Raw genomic sequence first — 19,457 nt, 5'->3', positions numbered from 1 at the left:
TCCCTATTTGCCTTTGTTAGTGCAAGAGGATCTTGGAAAGGCAGAACTGCTTCTTCCAGTCTCAGCTCATGCTGGTGTTGTTGCCTTTTATTCCATCAGGGAAATAAACCTCTCAGAGACAATCCTGTATGCATCAGTCAGATAACTCTATTTAAGGCTGACTTTTCTCCACTGAGTTGGAGCAAACTTGTTTTCAGACAATTATAATATAACTTAGCTTTGTACGAGACCAGTTCATTAAGAAGGGGAGCTTTTAGGGAAATGGATGAGTACAATTCCACAGACAAAGCTCCCTGCTCATTAAAAACCCATTTATGCTTTGATGTGGACAATTCAGTTTTCTGCAAGGAGTAGTGAAGAAATGCAGGTAAGATTTGATAGAAGCAACAACACATAACGTGTAGGCATAAAGAAATCTCTTATAGTAATCCTTCAAAACACTAATGACATACGTGCTAACGTTACTGTCAAACAGAGAAACAGCAATATACTGTGTTCTAAGGCAGTGTCAAAGATGCCTGAACCTGATGCTGATCCTCTGCTAACACGGCACGACAGTGTTATTAAATTAGCACTTTACAATGGTTCATACCCTCTTCCCATTGTGCTGATTTTGCCCAGTCGTCCAGTGAAAAAACAGCCTTTCCAATCTGTATCATTAAGAATCAATTTTCTTTCAATCATTGTGTTGCCCTAGAAGGGAACTGCACCTTAATTAAATAATGTTATTTTTCCTCATTAGGTTCAAAGAGTCTCAATTTGATTACACAAGCTCTTGTCTCCTTTCGCATGTATAAACGTCCTCACCTCTCTACAAGCACAGGAGGAGGCAGCCGACGTGCCAGGTATGTGCCTGGGCGTATGTGTGTGGAAGAGGTGGAGGCTGCTGTCAAAAGGGAGGTGGGGAAACAGAATTAGTGAGGGTAAATCTGAGCAAGGGCTTTTATGTGCGAGGTGTGCTTCCCGCACAACTGAAGACCTTTCTGTTGGCTAGAAAGGAAAATGGCATCAGGCTTACTACTGCAAATAGATGTACTATACAACAGTTTTAGTCAGCACAAAGGAACTGAGGACTGGAAAATCAAGAATCCAGTGTTAATTTACTGGTATGTTTAAGGGTCAGATGCTTTGCAAGAACTTTGGGCTTTTTGCATTAGCAACAGGTAGATCTGATCTTTATCTTCTTTTTTTTTGTTTTGGTTTGGGTTGGGTTGGGTTTTTTTAGCCTATTGCATTGTATGTATTTTGGGCACAGGAATGGGATATGTTGGTTTATTAGCAGAACGCAAAGCCTACATCAACCTGTGACACTTCCTAAAAGATGAGTATTATCCATCTGAACTCGGTCAAGACCTTTAATACAATACAAGTTCTTAGACTGTTCCTTGCCCGGAGTCTTTGTAGCTCTGACGAAAGGACCTGCCTGTTTATTTTTAGCATTTCAACCTGGACAAGGTAGGGCCGACTTATGTTTTGTTTGATTCCACTCATGCATATTTTGGGACCCGCAGAAATACCTTTTTGCTGTTTGTCTCATTCCTAACGACATCATTAGTCAAGCAGCTTTTATTTTTCCTGCATTCTTATGACTCCCTCCGCCATCTCCCCTGCCTTCCCTCTTTTGCCCCTCTTCCTATCATGCAGCCTGTCCTGCTGATACACCCACCCACCCGCTTTACACCCGCCGCTCACTTCTTTTAGTCCTGCTCTGTCATTTGCTGGTGTCTCTGGAGGAACTGCTAGTCTTTTTCTTTGCTCAGGTCTCGTCAATGTCTCCCCAAATAATAATTAAAAAAAAAAACATTAAAAGGAAAAAGAGATAGCATGTACTTTTCCCTTGCAGAAGGCTAGTTTCCCTCTCCTGCTCTAAATGCAGGAGTTTTACAAGGTCTCTGTTCCTTTAACCTCTGCTGTCCTGCTGATGCCCTCCTGATCTCTCACTCAGTGAGTCTCAGCTTCAGAGGAGCATCCTGCCTCTGCGTGTGCCACATCCTCTCCCTGCTCCTGACCAACGCCTCAGTCTAGACTGAGCCCATCTGGAAGGCTACTGCAGAGATGATTTTCCACAGCTTGCTTGATCGCCCTGTTTCTTCTCCTTAGTTTCATCCAGGGAAATTCAACTACTCCATTCACCTGCAAGGCTCTCTGTGGCTTGTCCCCCCTGGCTTGTCCCCTCCTGGCAGTACGAGAGTGCACCGCGGATGAGCCACCAGCTTGTTGCCAGCCACTTAATAAATTTCGAACTTTCACACACTTTCCTCTTTTGCTGCTTTTTAGGAGAATTTCCCACCAGATAATGCAAAGTTTACCCGTTATTCTGGTTCATAGCCCTTTTTAGGGCTTTTCTGTCATGCCTACAGAAAAGCTGACAATGGTCAAACAGGAGGTGCACTGAAACTGCAAACTAGTCTTCCCTTTCTGTTTTCCTGTCTTTCCCATCTTTTCTGTCTGTGTGGGTTGGCTGGCTTGTTTCGTACTTTAAAGGTTAGTTCTTTTGTACAGGAACTGCTGCTTTGCTTTGCAGTCATACTGTCCTCAGCACTTTTGGGGGTTTTTAAGTGATATACTGTTAGAAACATATTTGAGCATGTGGGTCTAAAGCACAAATAGACAGTCCAGTAAAGAAATCCCTATCACAGCGCACTGTTACTCACTAGTCCCCTCTCCACAAGGGCATGAGACTATTTAATGTCACCTGTGCTATGCTAACATTAAGGATTTTAAGAGTACCCTATTCTAATTATTATTAATCCTTGAGAGAAGCAGAGAACATTAATGCTATTCTACTGTTCTAAGTGCTTAAATACATACACAGAGCATCTTTCTGTAATATTTGATTACCTTGCAATGTTTAATGGAGTTATCCTGGCAACATCTTTCTGAAATACTTAAGAACCATTGTTTGTATAGTACAGACAATAATTGGCATGAATTAAGCACCCTGCCAAAGGTCGTACTGTAAGTCTGCAACAGAGCAGAGATTTTGAAGCTGGTGTCCTAACTGCATAGCTGTATTATTGCATCTTAATAACACAGTTATGCTTCGTGATATTTTAAATCAATCTGACAGCATCAGAACTTGAAAGGTATTATGCATGACGCAGACTTTGCAGAATCCCAAATAGTATACACTTACCATAACTAGTGTGGATGAATAATTACATATTACAAATTTTAAAGCATGAAATAATAATTTTAATGATTGCATGAAGCATATGCTCAAGTATAAATACAGGAAGGAACAAAAAGGAATTAAGAATAATATACAGCACATAAAAGTCAGTGGACAGGACCACTATGAAAATGGTCAATACTTTTATGTAACAGTTTACTTATGGTTTTATTTATTTGGTATGTAAGTTACCATCAATAATGTAGACAGAGTACATAAGAAATGCTTTTCCCCCACTCGTTTTACTGGAATAATGTTACACAGTTCATCTTTACAAGGGCTGTGTAACTAAAAACCAAATTGGCTAAGGTGATGCCTTCACATTAGTCTTATTCCCATAACTCGGGCACTTAGTTCCACTAAAATCAATAGCCTTGTGAGTGTGTAAGTGAGGAGTAAAAGACAAGCATAATAAATACTTTTAATCCTGCGTTGGCAAATAGATATGTAATTCTGTCACACTTATCTCCAAGGCTGATCTTTTATTTGCGTATTTTCAGAGTTTTGATCTACAAATGGATTTTAATTTGTCGACTTTTGCAAGAACAGCCTTGTGGGAGTGGGGGCAGGTCATGCATAATCAAAGAGTAAAACACAGGCAGAAGGAAGATGTAGAGAATCTGAGATTCATTTCTCTGTGAAATGCAATTACCATTATTATAATTTCCTTGTACCACACAAAGACCTTACTGTACTGGGTGCCATCCACATTTAGGGGCTTTCTGAGAGATCCAAGAGATCCCTAACTATGCAAATGGTAGTGTCTTATAAACTGAACATGAAAAATTTAGGCATGCTTTCCTCTCTGCAGCGTTTGGGAAGAGGCACAAAGAGACAAAATTGCTTTCCCAAGGACATTGTGGTAGGCCTGGAAACAGAACCCACTGACCTGAACCACAGCTCAGAGCCTGAACTGAAAAGATTCCCACCTTCTGTTATACGACAGGACTTCAATAAAAAGTGCAAATGAAGAAAACTGTACATGGGATCTGCAGCTAGAATTAGACATTGAGGGGTGTGGGTGCCTGTGAAACTGCGAGCTTGTGATTCTTTTTAGCTGCGTGACCAAAAAGCTGGGATGCATATGCTGTTTATACACAGAGCCAATGACCACCTCAAGCACTGGTGATACATGCCAAGGTTAGCAGGGGCATGCACCCTGCACTCTGTCCCTCCCAGGCACTGCCCTCCCCATGCTGAAGTAGCAGCCATACCTCCTGTCATTTAGGGGTGGGTGGCAACTTTCATTCAGCCTCCACTCTGTAAATATTACACAGAATGCAACTGAAATTTCACAAACCAGTAGCAGATCTCCATTAGTACCACTGACCTCATTCTTTACCTGGAACAGTTCTCTCCAGAGATCAGTAATTTAAGTATAGCTATCCTTGATAACCCAGTAGTCCTGAAAATGAAATAGCTTCTCTGGTGTAAGCAGCAAGAATCAATAACCATTAAGCACATAAGGACACTTTAATGTTTGAAGCATATGGGCATCCAAGTCATGACATCACCAAACCAGTTCATATTGGTAATATGTAGGCACCAATGACAGAGCTGGATGGTCCAGACATTGGATGGTCCAGGTGCTCAAGATGTCATCATTCTGTAAATGGGACTTCCCAGGGAGAGAAATGTCACGTGGAGAATTTCACTCTATGTGAGCGCAAGCTGCACTGAGAGTCAACTTTGTGCAACAAAACAAATGGATTAGCTGTGGCTGAAAGTATGCATTTTTTCTCTGTGTATCGGCACAGCATTAAATAAATAAATTGTTGCTGTCAAAGTGAAATGAAGCCAAGATGTCACCTTTACCGATTCAGCTATGATATTCACCAAGAATTGGGGAGGGCAGGAAAGGAGGAGGTTCCATAGGAATACCTTCCCCACATGTTTTCCCAGACCCCAGGGTTTCACACAAAGCAGAATAAATCACACCTTTAGCAGTTCTGTTCAGTTCCATACAGCTGCATGCTGCAAGTGGTCCCTAAAAATACGTTTGTTTATTTTGCAAGACTGCAGGCTGCAAAGCTGCACTTAAGAACGAAATAGATTCCCCTCCCTCACGTTCTCCCTTCTTTACTCTGAACCTCTCTCTTTAACTTGCTGGAAGAAGATGTAAAACATAGAGATAAAGTGATAGTGATATGGCTCAGTCTCGAAAGAACCAAGTGGGAGGTATTGGTACGAGCACAGAGTAAAAACTGACAAGCATGGTGTGTGACACTGAGACCTTGGTGGTGTGCCACTTCACAGAGGCGACTACCACAATAACTGAGTGCATGTTTTTCCAAATAGATTTCCATAAACATGAAAAAAAATCAGACAGTGGCTGAGCAAGAAGTAATGTGCTGACATGGGAATGGCTACAAGACAGTCATATATGTGTATCATATGGTCATTTTTTATATCTGTGATACAAGGACTGGTTTACTGATAGGTTCTACAGAGGCTGTAGTTTTCCACCAGCATCACCCAATGCACTAAAGTGCTCTGTGTCATGGGACAAAGGAGTGGTTGTGGCAGTTTTGCAGCCCCTATTATCAGTGTGGGTTATTCCAGCCCTGCTTTGCATACGTAAATGCTAAATATCGAAATTGGGATAAGCCTTCTTTTATCAGAGCATTTTCTTGCACACATTAGTTCTCAAATAATTTTTCCCCATTTTGAAGGTTTCTTAAACCATTAGCATTCAGCTGGTAAAAGCATAGAGACCACCAAACTGAATTTTCTGTTACTTCTTCAGTGTGAGCTAAACTAGCAAGTTTGTCTGGTTGTTTGTTTATCCTGAGCAAAATCCACTCCTCAGGAGAAGCTGGCAAAATATCTGTGCATCATCACATCTGCCTCTCTTTAATCTCTAAGGATGTTAGTACGCAATGAACACCATCACTCTGCACACTGGAGACTCTCCTGACATTTGGGATCATTTAACCTTCCAGTTGCTTTAATTAATCTTTTATTTAAGCAGTAGGAGAAATTAAAATTGTCCAAAATTTCACTCTTAAAAAACTAAAATCTGTTGATTGCACAAAATTAGCAGCAGCATTCGTATGGTTTACAATCTGGTGCTGTTTGCTTCTAGGACATGTTCCTCTAGGGAGAGAAAGTCTCTTGGAGACTATGAGTATTCTGCACCTCCTCAGCAGAGTATCTGTCTGCAATCCTTGAAATATGCCACAGCCCACCTTGAGGCTTGCTTTTTAGAAAGTATAAACCATGGGGGTTTTATAGCTTTTATCTTAGCTGTCATATTCTTTCCAGTAAGTAATCCACAGCAAATATCACATCTATGTGAAGCCTAACCTTCCGTAGCTGGGCTCCTTGTGAGCTTACTGGCAAACTGTACAAAATACACTCAGTATCATGTTTTCAAAGACTGATATAAGCAGTCTTCAATGAAGCTGAATTTCTTTGTAACTTTTTTTCTGTAGGCAGTAGAAAACATCCTTAAAAACATGCTGCAGTGCCACCAGTCCGTGAAAAAGCCAAGATCAATGTTAGCTTGATCATTGTCATGAACATACAGAAATACAAATAGAAAGCAAGTAATCAATTTGTAGGTTGCAATTTATAGCTTTACAGTTAAAGTACAAGATCCACTTAAGTGCCCATAAAAGAAAATTGAAAAGAAAAATTAATTTCTCTCTACTAACTGAAGATAAATCTGATCTAAGGTTTGGATTTGTTGAAAGCTAGTTTGCTGAAAACCAAGTAACATCTGCTCTTCTAACTTTGTGTTATATCTCACTGAGCAGTACCAGATAGTTCCTCTGTTTCTCACCACATTTAATATGATAGTGAATTTATGCTAGCATTTCTATTAGAAAAAGAACCCCATGCCCACAGTGGCAATGTGAAAATGATGTAAAGTTGCAAGCACCAGGTTTCGAAAATTGACCCATGCTTAATACTGTGTAGCTCTTTACCTATGATAATCATGTTTACAATAACATGAATGGAAATATAAAAACAGCTGTAGATGGCTACAGTTATCAGATTACCAATGGTTTGTTATTCTGAACAATTCCCGTCGCTTTCAAAGAATGACCTTATCTAGAAACACAGCTCTGTTTAGGCACAGACACGCAAAAAACCTTGTTGCATCAGGAAGATAATTGAGCTTGACCTATATATTCCTTGACTTTCTTGTTTATCATTCATTATATACAAAAAAATAAGGCAGAAAAATAAGACTGGATATCTCCTTTGAAGGGCTTGAGGGTAGGAAGGCTCTGCAGAGGGATCTGGACAGGCTGGATCAATGGGCAGAGGCCAACTGTATGAGGTTTAACAAGGTCAAGTGCCAGATCCTGCACTTGGGTCACAACAACCCCATGCAACGCTACAGACTTGGGCAGGAGTGACTGGAGAGCAGCCCGGCAGAAAAGGACCTGGGGGTGCTGGTTGACAGCCAGCTGAACATGAGCCGGCAGTGTGCCCAGGTGGCCAAGAAGGCCAATAGCATCCTGGCCTGTATCAGAAGTAGTGTGGCCAGCAGGAGTAGGGAAGTGATTGTGCCCCTGTACTCGGCACTGGTGAGGCCGCACCTCGAATCCTGTGTTCAGTTTTGGGCCCCTCACTACAAGAAGGATGCTGAGGTGCTGGAGCGTGTCCAGAGAAGGGCAACGAAGCTGGTGAGGGGGCTGGAGCACAAGTCTTATGGAGAGTGGCTGAGGGAACTGGGGTTGTTTAGTCTGGAGAAGAGGAGGCTGAGGGGAGACCTTATCGCTCTCTACAGCTACCTGGAAGGGGGTTGTGGTGAGGTGGGTGTTGGTCTTTTCTCCCAAGTAACCAGCGATAGGACAAGAGGAAATGGCCTCAAGTTGCGCCAGGGGAGGTTTAGATTGGATATTAGGAAAAATTTCTAAGGGTTGCCAAGCATTGGAACAGGCTGCCCAGGGAAGTGGCTGAGACACCATCCCTGGAGGTATTTAAAAGACATGTAGATGTGGTGCTTAGGGATGTAGTTAGTGGTGGACTTGGCAGTGTTAGGTTTACAGCTGGACTCGATCTTAAGGGTCTTTTCCACCCTAAATGATTCTATGAGTCAATGAGTTAAGCTTGAGTGATAAGAATTGCTTGTAAAATAATATTGTAAAGCTATTTTAATCTTATTTACTTATTCACACTGATCGTGTTGCACTTTTGTCTTTGTCTCGTTTGCACCAGCTGTAGCTTGTCAAAATTGCAGGGGTGAACTATTTGGAGAAAAAGCTGCTTTTGAATTCCAGACCTACCTAGTGCCTGTCTTGCTACCTCCTGGGTTAGGGTCCCTTTGCTCTGCTACAACGTGGCAAGCTGAGGAGCAGAGAGGAGACCTGGGATGGCTCCACTGAAGGGAGGTAGCTGGGCTTTCAGGTGAATCAGCCACCAACTTTTATACATGGAGCCCCTGCAGAAATGTATTGACACAAAGGTATATCGTCCTGAACTCAGCTGGTGCGTGGCCATTTACAGCCAGGCTGGGGAACGGACAGAACTGCTCACGTTTTGGGTAGCTGAGGACCACATTATGTATTATGAACTGTCCAGCTGCCTTACATTAGCTTCTGGATTTGGCTAACTGAATTTCCTCTCTCTTTTGCCAGTATGACCTTATGCCAAAGGACCTTCTTTGGACAAAACACTAGAAATTCTTGAACAAAAAAATTTATATAGAGGGAGTAATGTATCCGGGCACTGGTCCAAATTTATAAGTATAGTAACAGTTTCATTTGCAGTCATATGTATCTCCACCTGGGCATAAACATGTACGTATCACTAGAGCAAATGTAAAAATTAAGATTGTCATTCAGTGTAATTAATTCATTGTTTATGTCATCTTTTCATCTAGGTCAGAGACAACACAAAGCAAAATGATTAGTACAGATAAATATGCTTGGAATACCTATCAATTTCCCCCAAAACAAGCTGTTTTCATTCCTTTTAAATTTTCTGCAGTGTAACAATGGATTCTTATCCTCCTAAAAATATTTAAGATTTCTGGTTTTGATTTTCATGCAACAAGCACAACATTTTGTTCATTTGGGAAGAACCTTTCCCATTCTCCTCCAGTGCATATTGATTAATGTGCTTAAAGATTAACTGATCAGTTTTGAGTCTTGTGGACTGACCAGTGAATCTTTTTTTACTGTTGAAAATTTCTCCTTCATTTTGGCTTTTCTTTTATAGTCAATTTGGCTTTCACAGCAAGAGCTGTAACTTCTTATTATGTCACAATTTACGTCCAATACTGTAATTCGAATGTAACCCGCTATAAATGATTTGCACCATGGTCAATGGTCAAAATGGAGGCCAGGAAAACGCAGTGTGTCATGTCAGCACTTCTCGCAGCAATAAACATGTATGTTGGAGCTTTTTGTGTACAGGTGTCTTGAACTAGCCGCCAAACAACAGAGTTTCATAACAAAACTAACACTTAGAGCCAGGGTTTGTGAATGAATGCCACAATACTCCGCTATTCTGGTAATGACGTTCTGCAAGAAGAAATCTAGAAAAGGTGGTGGAAGTGGAGCTATCTATAAACACTTACTGCAAGGAAGATCTGAAGAGAACTGTGAGCCACTTCTATGTATTGATATTCAAGAAAACACCCCGAGACAGTGATATAACGATGATCCTCTGGTGCCCAGTCTGGGGCTGGGGTTACTGAGGTCACGGTGCAGCCCGGCCCGTTCTCCATCCACCAAGAACGATGCATTGAGATATTAAAGGTCAGAATGAGATCTGTTTCCTGCAAAAGAACATGTGAAGAATTAATGCGCTGGGATGGTACTCTGGTATCAAATGCCTCAGCAAGAGATGCATAAAGAAGCAAAGAGCAGTGATAAAACTGCACAGCCACATGAAAGCTCCTGGAGCTTGCCTGCAGCAAGTGCAAGTAGCTCTACCTTTGCAGGCACAATTGCTTTGGAGAAGAAGAATAATCCTGCAAGCCGGGATCTGTTCCTAGACATTATGGTAGCCTAGACTGTAGCAGTCATTTCTGTCACATTGCTCATTTTACTGCAGAAACCGTAAGGACTGATGGACGTGCACATTTACACAACAACCCTCCTTTGCTCATTTTCTAGAAATACAGCCCATAGTTTGGTGGTCTGATGTACCAAACGATAAAAGAGTCCTTAGGAACCAAGACTTCATAAACTTTAATACGTGTGGGTCATCTGCAAGGAGCTTTGCCTCATGTACCCTGTGAAGCAAACCTGGGGTACCTCTACTGAAATACTGGCGAAGATGTAAAAAAAGGATTCTGTACATTTGCTTACAAGCAAAACTCTTTGTAATGCTTCTCTCGGGTTTCTAACTTTCTAGGAGTCTGTAAGGAAACAGCTGGCGCGTCTTGCCTTGTCTAAAGACTGCTTAGCTTGTAAAAAGAAGGGGCACAGGCCTGCAACCTTTAGCTCCCATGCAGCTAGTGCGATGGAGTAACTAGTCAGCCACGTTTTCCATTAAGATAGCATTTATAAATAGTTCATAAAGGATTAATAAATGATTAATATACATCATAAACAATACTACGGATATGACTTTCATAAATTATACTTGGTTGCACATTACTGGAGGGTGTTATACATAGTGATAATAAAACTATGGATTTGGTAATAGCCTACAGTGTTTACCAACCCTTTATAAATAATTTATAACTGTAACCTCATTGTAAAGTGTGACTATCTAGTCTGTGTGCACATGTGCTCAGTCATGCAAGAAAACCCGCTTCTAAGTAATGTCTTTGCGGAGCCAAACTCTCCCCATGCCTAAGCTATATTTTTTTCAGCCTGTTGATGATATTAATAATTAAGATTCCGATAAGGATTTTAAAATGTAACTATTTAAGTAGGTTTATGGTGCCAAAAGGAATAGAATGCCATTCTGTAGCAGGTATGTTGTGTCTACATTTCCTCTCCTTCAAAAATAGCCATTTTTTAAGTCCCACTTATTTTCCCCTTTTGCACTAACTCATGCAAAGGTAACTCCATCCAGAGAGGTTTTGGATAATGTCATGACTGACATGTCAATCAACCCATGATTACACTTGACACAGTAGTGCAGCTGAATGCTTTTTCTTTAAGTTGCAGTTCTTGTCTAAAAGTGCAGAAATTTTGTACATTTAAAAAAAATCAATTACTACCCTGCATAAGCACACCCAGCTATTAGATGGCGGGAAGGATCATAAATATTTTTGAGATGAATAATTTCCCTACATTCTCACAACAGCCTAATCCGGCAAATAATAAGCTGTATGAGAAAACGTATGATGCCTCATATGAATTTATTCATGCAACTAAATTCAAGCATTTCAAGGTGATCAAAGCAACAGTGAACATTTGTATAAAATATACAAGTTTCCCAAAAATAGATACATTTACCTATGGCTGTAATTCTTCATCCCCAGCAAACCTCTCCTTTCTCTGGACCCCTCCCTAACAAAGCTGCAGACACTGGAAAATGTCTGCCAGATGTTTCTTGGAAATGGGTGTTTTTACTTTACATCCAAGCCAGAAGATTGTTTTTCTTCCTGGAGCCAGGGCTGTTAGGGTCCCTCAGTAGCACATTGGCCTCACCTGGTGTAAGAAGCTGAAGAATGGGTATCTTTGGAGTAACTTTGCTTAAAGTAATAGATCTACTCCTGAATGACTAAAACTGGAATCCATCATGCTATTGTCAGAAGACCGTTAAGCCATTCCAGTTACCATGGAAAATTCTTAACTTTTAGTCTCTTATCAGAGATGCAGCATGAATGAATAGGACTCATTGTCTGGCTCTATTTTATCATTTGCAATACCTTCAGAAGAATCACGATGAACTAAAAATATTTTACAAAGTGCAGACAAGGGATGAAAAATGTATTCCTTGGAAAAGAAAGGGATAAACTAGCTTGCAGGAGCTGAGTATTTGTTATGCATCTGCCAGATGAAGTTAAAGTGGATCAGGAGAAGCTAAACATAACAATAAAAAGTGGGCTCTGTGGTTAGAACATCATTGCTCTAGGGACAGGTATGTTTGCTCACAAAGGGTGCAGTAATCCAAAACTTTACAGGTTAAAACAACAAGTAAATTTCTAAGTTACACAGGAAATATGATCACACATTAAAATATTAATAATTACATATGTAAATAAGGCTTCACAAAGTCCAGCTTTCTTCCATTCCTGAATTTATCTCCAGATGATTTTTTGAAATGATTTGTTATATTTAGAAAATTCCCTTGCCCTCAAATAATCTTTTGGCCATTAAGTTGAATGCTGTGATTAGGACTAAATAATCTTATTTTGTTCAGGAATAGTCTTTTAGTGCTTACCAGTAAAAAATTGCAGATCTTTATCAGATCTATATTCTATTTCTATCTCCGAGTAATCAGTAAAATGCTGTGTTGTTTCCTCTGCTCGTAAAATAGTCCTGATACCTGTCACAGAAATGTTATATTCCTCAATTCTTTATAATAGTAAAACCAAATAAATCCTACTGAAACCCCCAACTTCAAGTCTTAGAGAACTTTGAATAATGTGTTTGAGAAGGCTTTCAAGGAGCGTAGCTATTATGTATTGAACCAGTTAACACACAAGGTCAACTTCAGAAAGCAAAAAATAAGCAGACGTGAAATCTGGTTCTGATAAGATTAGACATCATCCATGGTTCAGGTAAAACTTGGTGGAATGAGAATTATAATTAAAGCAGATGTTGACAAGCCAACATGTAACTTAAACCCTGTACATTCCTATCCCCACAGCACATGGAATAAGAATAAATACAGAAGGAGCCTACTCACTGCTGCACAGTTAATCTTCTCAGCTATAAATTGTTGTTAGCTTTGAACTTGCCGGTAACCTTCAAACCATATCCTCCTAAATGCAACCATGCTAGCAAAGCAGTAACAGTTGCTTAGTAGTGAAGGTCACTGTGCTGGTTTTGGCTGGGATGGAGTTAATTTTCTTCACAGCAGCTAGTATGGGGATATGTATTGGATTTGTGCTGAAAACAGTGTCAATAATACTTTGGTCAGCTGGGGAAAGCCGCCCCAGCTGTGTCCCCTCCCAACTTCTTGTGCAGCCCCAGCCTCCTCGCTGGTGGGGTGGGGTGAGGAGCAGAAAAGGCCTTGACTCTGTGTAAGCACTGCTCAGCAATAACGAAAACGTCCCTGTATTATCAGCACTGTTTTCAGCACAAATCCAAAACACAGCCCCATACTAGCTACTGTGAAGAAAATTAACTCCATCCCAGCCCAAACCAGCACAGATACCCAGCTTATGAAAAAGTTTTACTTCTTAGTGAGAAAACTGTTAAGGACTTGAATCTCCTTGTGGAACTGGGTAAGCCAAGGAGGGGATGATGTATCTATCATGAACATCCCTTATACTGAAAACATTTAGAGCTATTTTTGGACAAATTCTGCTTGCTATTTACTTTGTTCACTGTTTGCATACAGGTTTAGTGGACATAGACAAAGTCTACACTGGAAGCTGGGGATTTGTTGCACTCTCCAGTGTATTTGCCGTCTGTTTTCTTTCCAACATCTGTGGCCCAAACCCTGCTCAGGGAAATGCAGAGAAATGGTCTGATAAGCCTTGAAGCTGTGAAACCTAACAAGAACTGTTGACACACACTGGGCATGCCGATCTGGTGGTGTTCACAGTCTGTATGTCAAGGAAGGTTTCATTATCCTAAGTTCAACAAACAGCTGCTTCCTTCATGGACACAGAAATACCTCTGTATGAGCTTTATTGATGATCATTGTGCTGCTTTTGTAAATCTGGCTGGTATTTGTAAAGCCTGTTAATGAAAATTGGTGCATTAAAGTAGATTTTGCTATTCATCAAGGAGGAAAAAAGTAGAGGAAAATATTTAGTAGGACATCTTTGCTGACATTCTTAAGATGTCCTGGTATTTGTAGTGGTCAGAAGTACTACTGCTGGATTAGACAAAAGCTAGAGTCTGGAGGTCTCAGAGACACACATTTCAGAGAATAGAAGCTGAGACATCTTCAAACTAAGTCTGTAATTTTATTTCATCTTAGTTTGTAAAAAATACTGAGCTCTGATGGTTTTGTGCCTGTGTTTAATAAGGTATATAACAATTTTTGCTGGGGTTAACTGTACATAACATTTCTGGCTGAGGACAGCTGATGACGGAACACGGCAGCAGAAAGCTTTGTAAGAGCTACCTGGAATGAATACAACCTTCTTTGCTTTAAGAAGCAGCAGGAGGACAGCAGTGCTTAAAATGAAGATAGTATTGTATTACTACTAGTAATTATTGGTAAGTATACTATCCCTATGTAGTAAATACAATATATTACTGTTCCAATGATTTTTGTTGGGTGCAGCTCAGACAAGCTGATCCCAAATGCAGTGCCAAGAGAAAAAAGAGGCAGCTGTGATTCAGGGTGATTCTCTTTGAAAGTCCAAGGAGATCTTGCAGACTCAGGGAAATTAAATTGTACTGACTTCAATGGTTGTGGCTTGCTGTGTCATGGGAAATAAGTTTCTTTCATTTTTCTAATTAGGAATTGCTGAAATCTGTGCAAGCCTGCCAAGCTTCTGTACAAGTTTTGTCAAATACAGCCATGTAACTGCTTGTTTCATTTTTCAAATTCAAACTAGCAAGAACAGGCTGCTTGGAGACTGAACGATCGCACAAGGTTTCAGTAATAAAAGATCAGGGTCTGAAGGCATTTGTAGTTCTGGATGCCTCGGATGCACAGAGGCCTCTAGAGGCATTTTTTTCTTCTGTTATCTCACTTTTCCACTAAAACGAGCTCCCATCAAGCAGTACCATTCTCTCATGCAGGCAGACCTTTTCCTGTCTAAAGAAAAATACTGCCCTCACTGAAGGGTCAGTATAGAGCCTGGCAGCTGTGTTTCTTCTCTTTTTTCTTTTTTTTTTTTCCTTTTGCTTTTTAAGCCACAGTTGATATACAGATAGTAATTATTTTATAATTGTGTAAGGATCATGTCTATTTAAAGTACCTGATCTTTATTATCCTGTTGCATCTGAACTGATCTTTAGCCTCTCCACTTTTTCATATGTGTTACACTTTCCCTTTCATTGGAATTTTTTTTTTTCAGTAACCTAGAATCCTATTCATTAATTTCCTCTTACAAAACAATTTTGTACCAGTATAATTCCAAACTGGATATGGAATTTGATTTACATATGTGTCATTAATCAGATTATAAGATTTAACCAGTCTGAATCCAGGCAACAGATTTACTTCTGAAGTTCATCCATGAAAACCACCAAAAACTACCTCACTGTTAGCTTTTCTCAGTATTCTGTTAAAAATGTTCCAAATGTATCCTAAGTGATTTCCAATGTACTTCCAAAGATTTCAATAAATTAGTTATAAAGATACGAGCATGAAAGAAAGAGATTACTCAGGTGTCCTGATTTTCTTCTCTAAGATGAAACTAGAGTGTTATATTAATAAAATACTATAAAATAGTTCTCAAAAAGCACAGGTACTACTATACAGGGATTGACATTGTCACTTACTATTCTATCATACCTATCAATAATCTTAAAAAATTGTTAGAGTTGCAATCAATGTTATCTTAATTAAGATTTCCGTATTTTTCTTGTATGACGTACATTGACAAACCTAACAATTTTAATCTGCTCTGTTTCAACTCATTAAAAAAAAAATCTGCTAAACTCCAGAATATTAATTTAATCAGTTCAGTGACAACATTTTTCATTAACACCTTTGTTCAAAAGGTTTTTATCGATATAGTTCTCCAATTAAAAATATCATGAAAAGAAAGTAGAAACTTTCAGTTTGTATTGCAAGGTTAAGATGACTATTACTATCCCATAAATGTTTTTCATATTAAACAGAATATTTTTAAGACCAAGAATGTTTTGGGCTAAGATCTTTTGAAATTTGTTGTGCAGAACAAGAGAATTAAGACCATCTCAGTAGCCCAGTGTCACTTATCATGGGGACTGAGAAGTTGCAGTCCCTGTGCTATCACACAGAAATTTTAATTTAACTCTTGTACCTATTTAGTGAAGGTCCTGAGCGGCAGTAGAATTTTTGTAATTTCTTGGAAAATTACTTTCTGGAGGATTTAAGCTTGTGCAATGATAAAATACACTGAAATAGGCATCTGACCAGAGGCCCTCGCATCCCAGAGTAGTAGCTAGCTCTGTGGAATCTTATTTATTTCTCACTGTGGAGTAATCAGGGATATCATTCTGGAACTGAGAAAATTTGTTGAGGGAAATTGAGTTAAATGTAATACCTTGTTTTGAAAAGTTTCTGTTTTGACAAATTGCCATTCTCTGAGGAAAATAGCTTGCCTCCAAACTTCATTAATGTGGGTGTGCTGTGGGCAGTTTTCTGGTCCCAGGTGATGTACGTGATCCCTACTGATGGGCATAGGATTATTACCAGATCTTATTAAAACCAACAAAGACTAGCTTCTTGCCTTCCAAAAGACAACTCTATTCTAAAGTTTGGATTAAACCTAAAGATATAAAGAGGCAATTTAAATGTTTACTGGTGTACCAGAAGTTGATTATCCCACAGATAGCTTAGAGAGTAAAGCTTCTGCTTCAGGGTGGCACTGAGTGGCCTAATTTAGAGCAGGGATCCAGAGCTGGAAACAGGGTGGTGGCACACGGTCTCTTTTCCCACACCAAAGCTGTGTTTCACGAAACAGAACTAGCAAAGAATTTTATGATTGCACTAATCTCGATGTGATTCTGTACCTTTTTCTGAAGTGAATAATTTGAATCGTCCCAAAGCCTGTTTATTAATTTTGAGCTGAAAACACGTGATTTCACTTCTTTCACAATATATCAGTACTAGTTTTTTATGAGTAAGGCATAAAGTTTTAAAGAAGCTTAAGTTCTTTAGCCTCTCAGGACTGATTTTTTCCCCTCTTCCTTTTAAATAGTAAAGGAGATATGTCTCTTGTCTTGGTTTACCCAGGCAAATACACAGATCAATAGTGCTTAGAATTTGTAGACACAAATATAAATAACCTCTTAATTCTAAATAAAACCTTTCTAAGCACAAGGACACCTTATGTTTGAATAATACCCAAAAGACTTTGCGGAGCTTCCAGTGAGCTGGGAACACAGTTCTGCAGGCTGCAGACAGGTAGGTCTAGGCTTTGAGTAAAATTACAGCATGAAATGAGTATCATTAAAATGCTTCCTTTTTCTAGAGTAAATGGTTTCCCGAGCTGCCGGATGACCTCAACAACAGTTTGTTTGATCATCTCTGTCCAAGGAAAAATTTTAGCACAGTCCAACATTGAGTAAGGCAGGATGCAGAAGTGTATGGTGTAGAACTTAAACAACAGTAGGTTTATAGAGTGTATGCAGAAAGAAATTCCAGCTAATGTGGTTTGTTCACTGTCCCGTGGTGTCAGCTATTACATAGTATCAGGTGCTGTAAAACAAAATGCATGTGGACAGTGACCAAACTTTTTTTTCTCTTTAGTATGACTTTTTATGCTCTTTTGTATTGGGCTTGTGTGGCAAGGTATTGGTAGCGGGGCGGGGGTGGAGGATTGGCTTCTGCAAAAAGTTGCTAGAAGCTTCCCCTGTGTCTGATAGAGCCAACACCAGCTGGCTCCAAGATGGACCCACCGCTGGCCAAGGCCGAGCCCATCAGAGATGGTGACAGTGCCTCTGGGAGAGCAGAGGTAAGAAGGGGAAAAAGCCCGGCACGTGGCATTTGCATCCAGAGAGAGGAGTGAGAATATGTGAAAACAAGACACCCAGGTCAGTGAAGCAGGAGGGGCAGGAGGGGCTCCAGGCACCGGAGCAGAGGTTCCCCGGCAGCCCCTGGGGAAGACCACGGTGAGGCCGGCTGTGCCCCTGCAGCCATGGAGCTCCACGAGGGAGCAGATCTCCACCTGCAGCCCGGGCAGGACCCCACGCCAGAGCAGGGGGATGCCCAAAGGAGGCTGTGACCACGTGAGAAGCCCACGCTGGAGCAGGCTCCTGGCAGGACCTGTGGATCCATGGAGAGAGGAGCCCAGGCTGGAGCAGGGTTGCTGGCAGGACTTGTGACCCCACGGGGGACCCAGGCTAGAGCAGTCTGTTCCTGAAGGACGGCACCCGTGGGGGAACCCAGGCTGCAGCAGTTCATGAAGAACTGCAGCCCGTGGGAAGGACTCACATTGGAGAAGTCCCTGGAGGACTGTCTGCCATGGGAGGGATCCCAGGCTGGAGCAGGTCAGAGTGTGAGGAGTCCTTACCCTGAGGAGGAAGGGGCGGCAGAGACAGCATGTGATGGACTGACCACAACCCCCATTCCCCGTCCCCCTGAGCTGTGTGGGGTGGGGGGAGGTAGTAGAGAAGTCAGGAGCAAAGTTGACCCCAGGAAGAAGAGAGGGGTGGGGGGAAGGTGTTTTAAGATTTGGTCTTATTTTCTCATTAACCTACTCTGATTTTGATTCTCAATAAATTAAACTCATTTCCCCAAGATGAGTCTGTTTTGCCTGTGACGGTAATTGTTCAATGATCTCTGCCTGTCCTTATCTCGACCCACAAGCTTCTCATTATATTTTTCTCCCCCCTCTCCAGCTGAGGAAGGGAGCGATAGAGCAGCTTTGGTGGGCACCTGGTGTCCAGCCAAGGTCAACCCACCACAAGCGTGTGGAGTCATCTTACTTGGTTTGATTCAAACCAAACCCAGGTGAATATTTTCAAAAGGATTTACTTCTGTGGGCAGTTGCAATAAGCTAAAGCATCAATTTAAAATGCATAGCTAATCCTCACAACCTACTTGCCTTCTCAGTATGAAATAAAATAGCCAGATTTAAATGGTTTGAATTCCTCTGCAGTCAACATAAAGGATCCAGCTGAAAGAGAGTGCCAAGCATTCCCGAAGGACTCTGAAAAGCTGCTTAGAGAACCTAGAAAAGATGCTGAGCAGGAAGCCAGCCACAGACTGATGGTAAGGAAGCATGGGGGCCAAAGTAGAAGTATGGGCCATCTCCATATGGCAAGAAATGGTTTGGAATAACTATTCTGCACCCAGTATTTCAGGCTCTTTCACTATAACTTTTTCCACTACTGACAGGCTGATAGATGTCATCATCCACAGAATTAGATTCAGATCTGAATCATGTATTCAGAATCCGTACTGCATTCATCTAGCTTGCAAATTTGGGCCAGTAAAACAAAAGCCAGGTCAGTAAAACCCCGCTAATACGCACTCAGCGTGATGTGCACAAAGCCTGGGTGTAGCTGTCGCTACTGCAACACGGCTGAATATTTATAGCAAGGACATTCCTGACCATTAGTTTGACATGTTTTACACCTAG

At 40.9% G+C, this 19,457-nt stretch overlaps 1 protein-coding gene across 2 annotated transcripts in view; it reads right to left on the bottom strand.

The window, feature by feature from the left end:
• The window catches only part of NKAIN2 (sodium/potassium transporting ATPase interacting 2), a gene marked incomplete at its 5' end in the record, with an annotated part of 580,773 nt that overhangs the window by 66,439 nt on the left and 494,877 nt on the right, over positions 1-19,457 (bottom strand). The window contains one exon of one of the 2 annotated variants that reach the window (XM_081998199.1): positions 9,708-9,908. The exons of the other annotated variant lie outside the window; for it this stretch is intronic. Within the exon in view, the coding sequence (XP_081854325.1) occupies positions 9,708-9,908 (201 nt within the window). The remainder of the gene's footprint in view (positions 1-9,707; positions 9,909-19,457) is intronic. 2 annotated transcript variants of the gene reach the window in all.

The sequence above is a fragment of the Phaethon aethereus genome (assembly GCF_964289735.1).
Source record: "Phaethon aethereus genome assembly, chromosome: 3".
Classification (NCBI taxonomy): domain Eukaryota; kingdom Metazoa; phylum Chordata; class Aves; order Phaethontiformes; family Phaethontidae; genus Phaethon; species Phaethon aethereus.
Note: the sequence above shows the minus strand (reverse complement) of the source record. Positions and strands in the feature narration are given on the sequence as shown.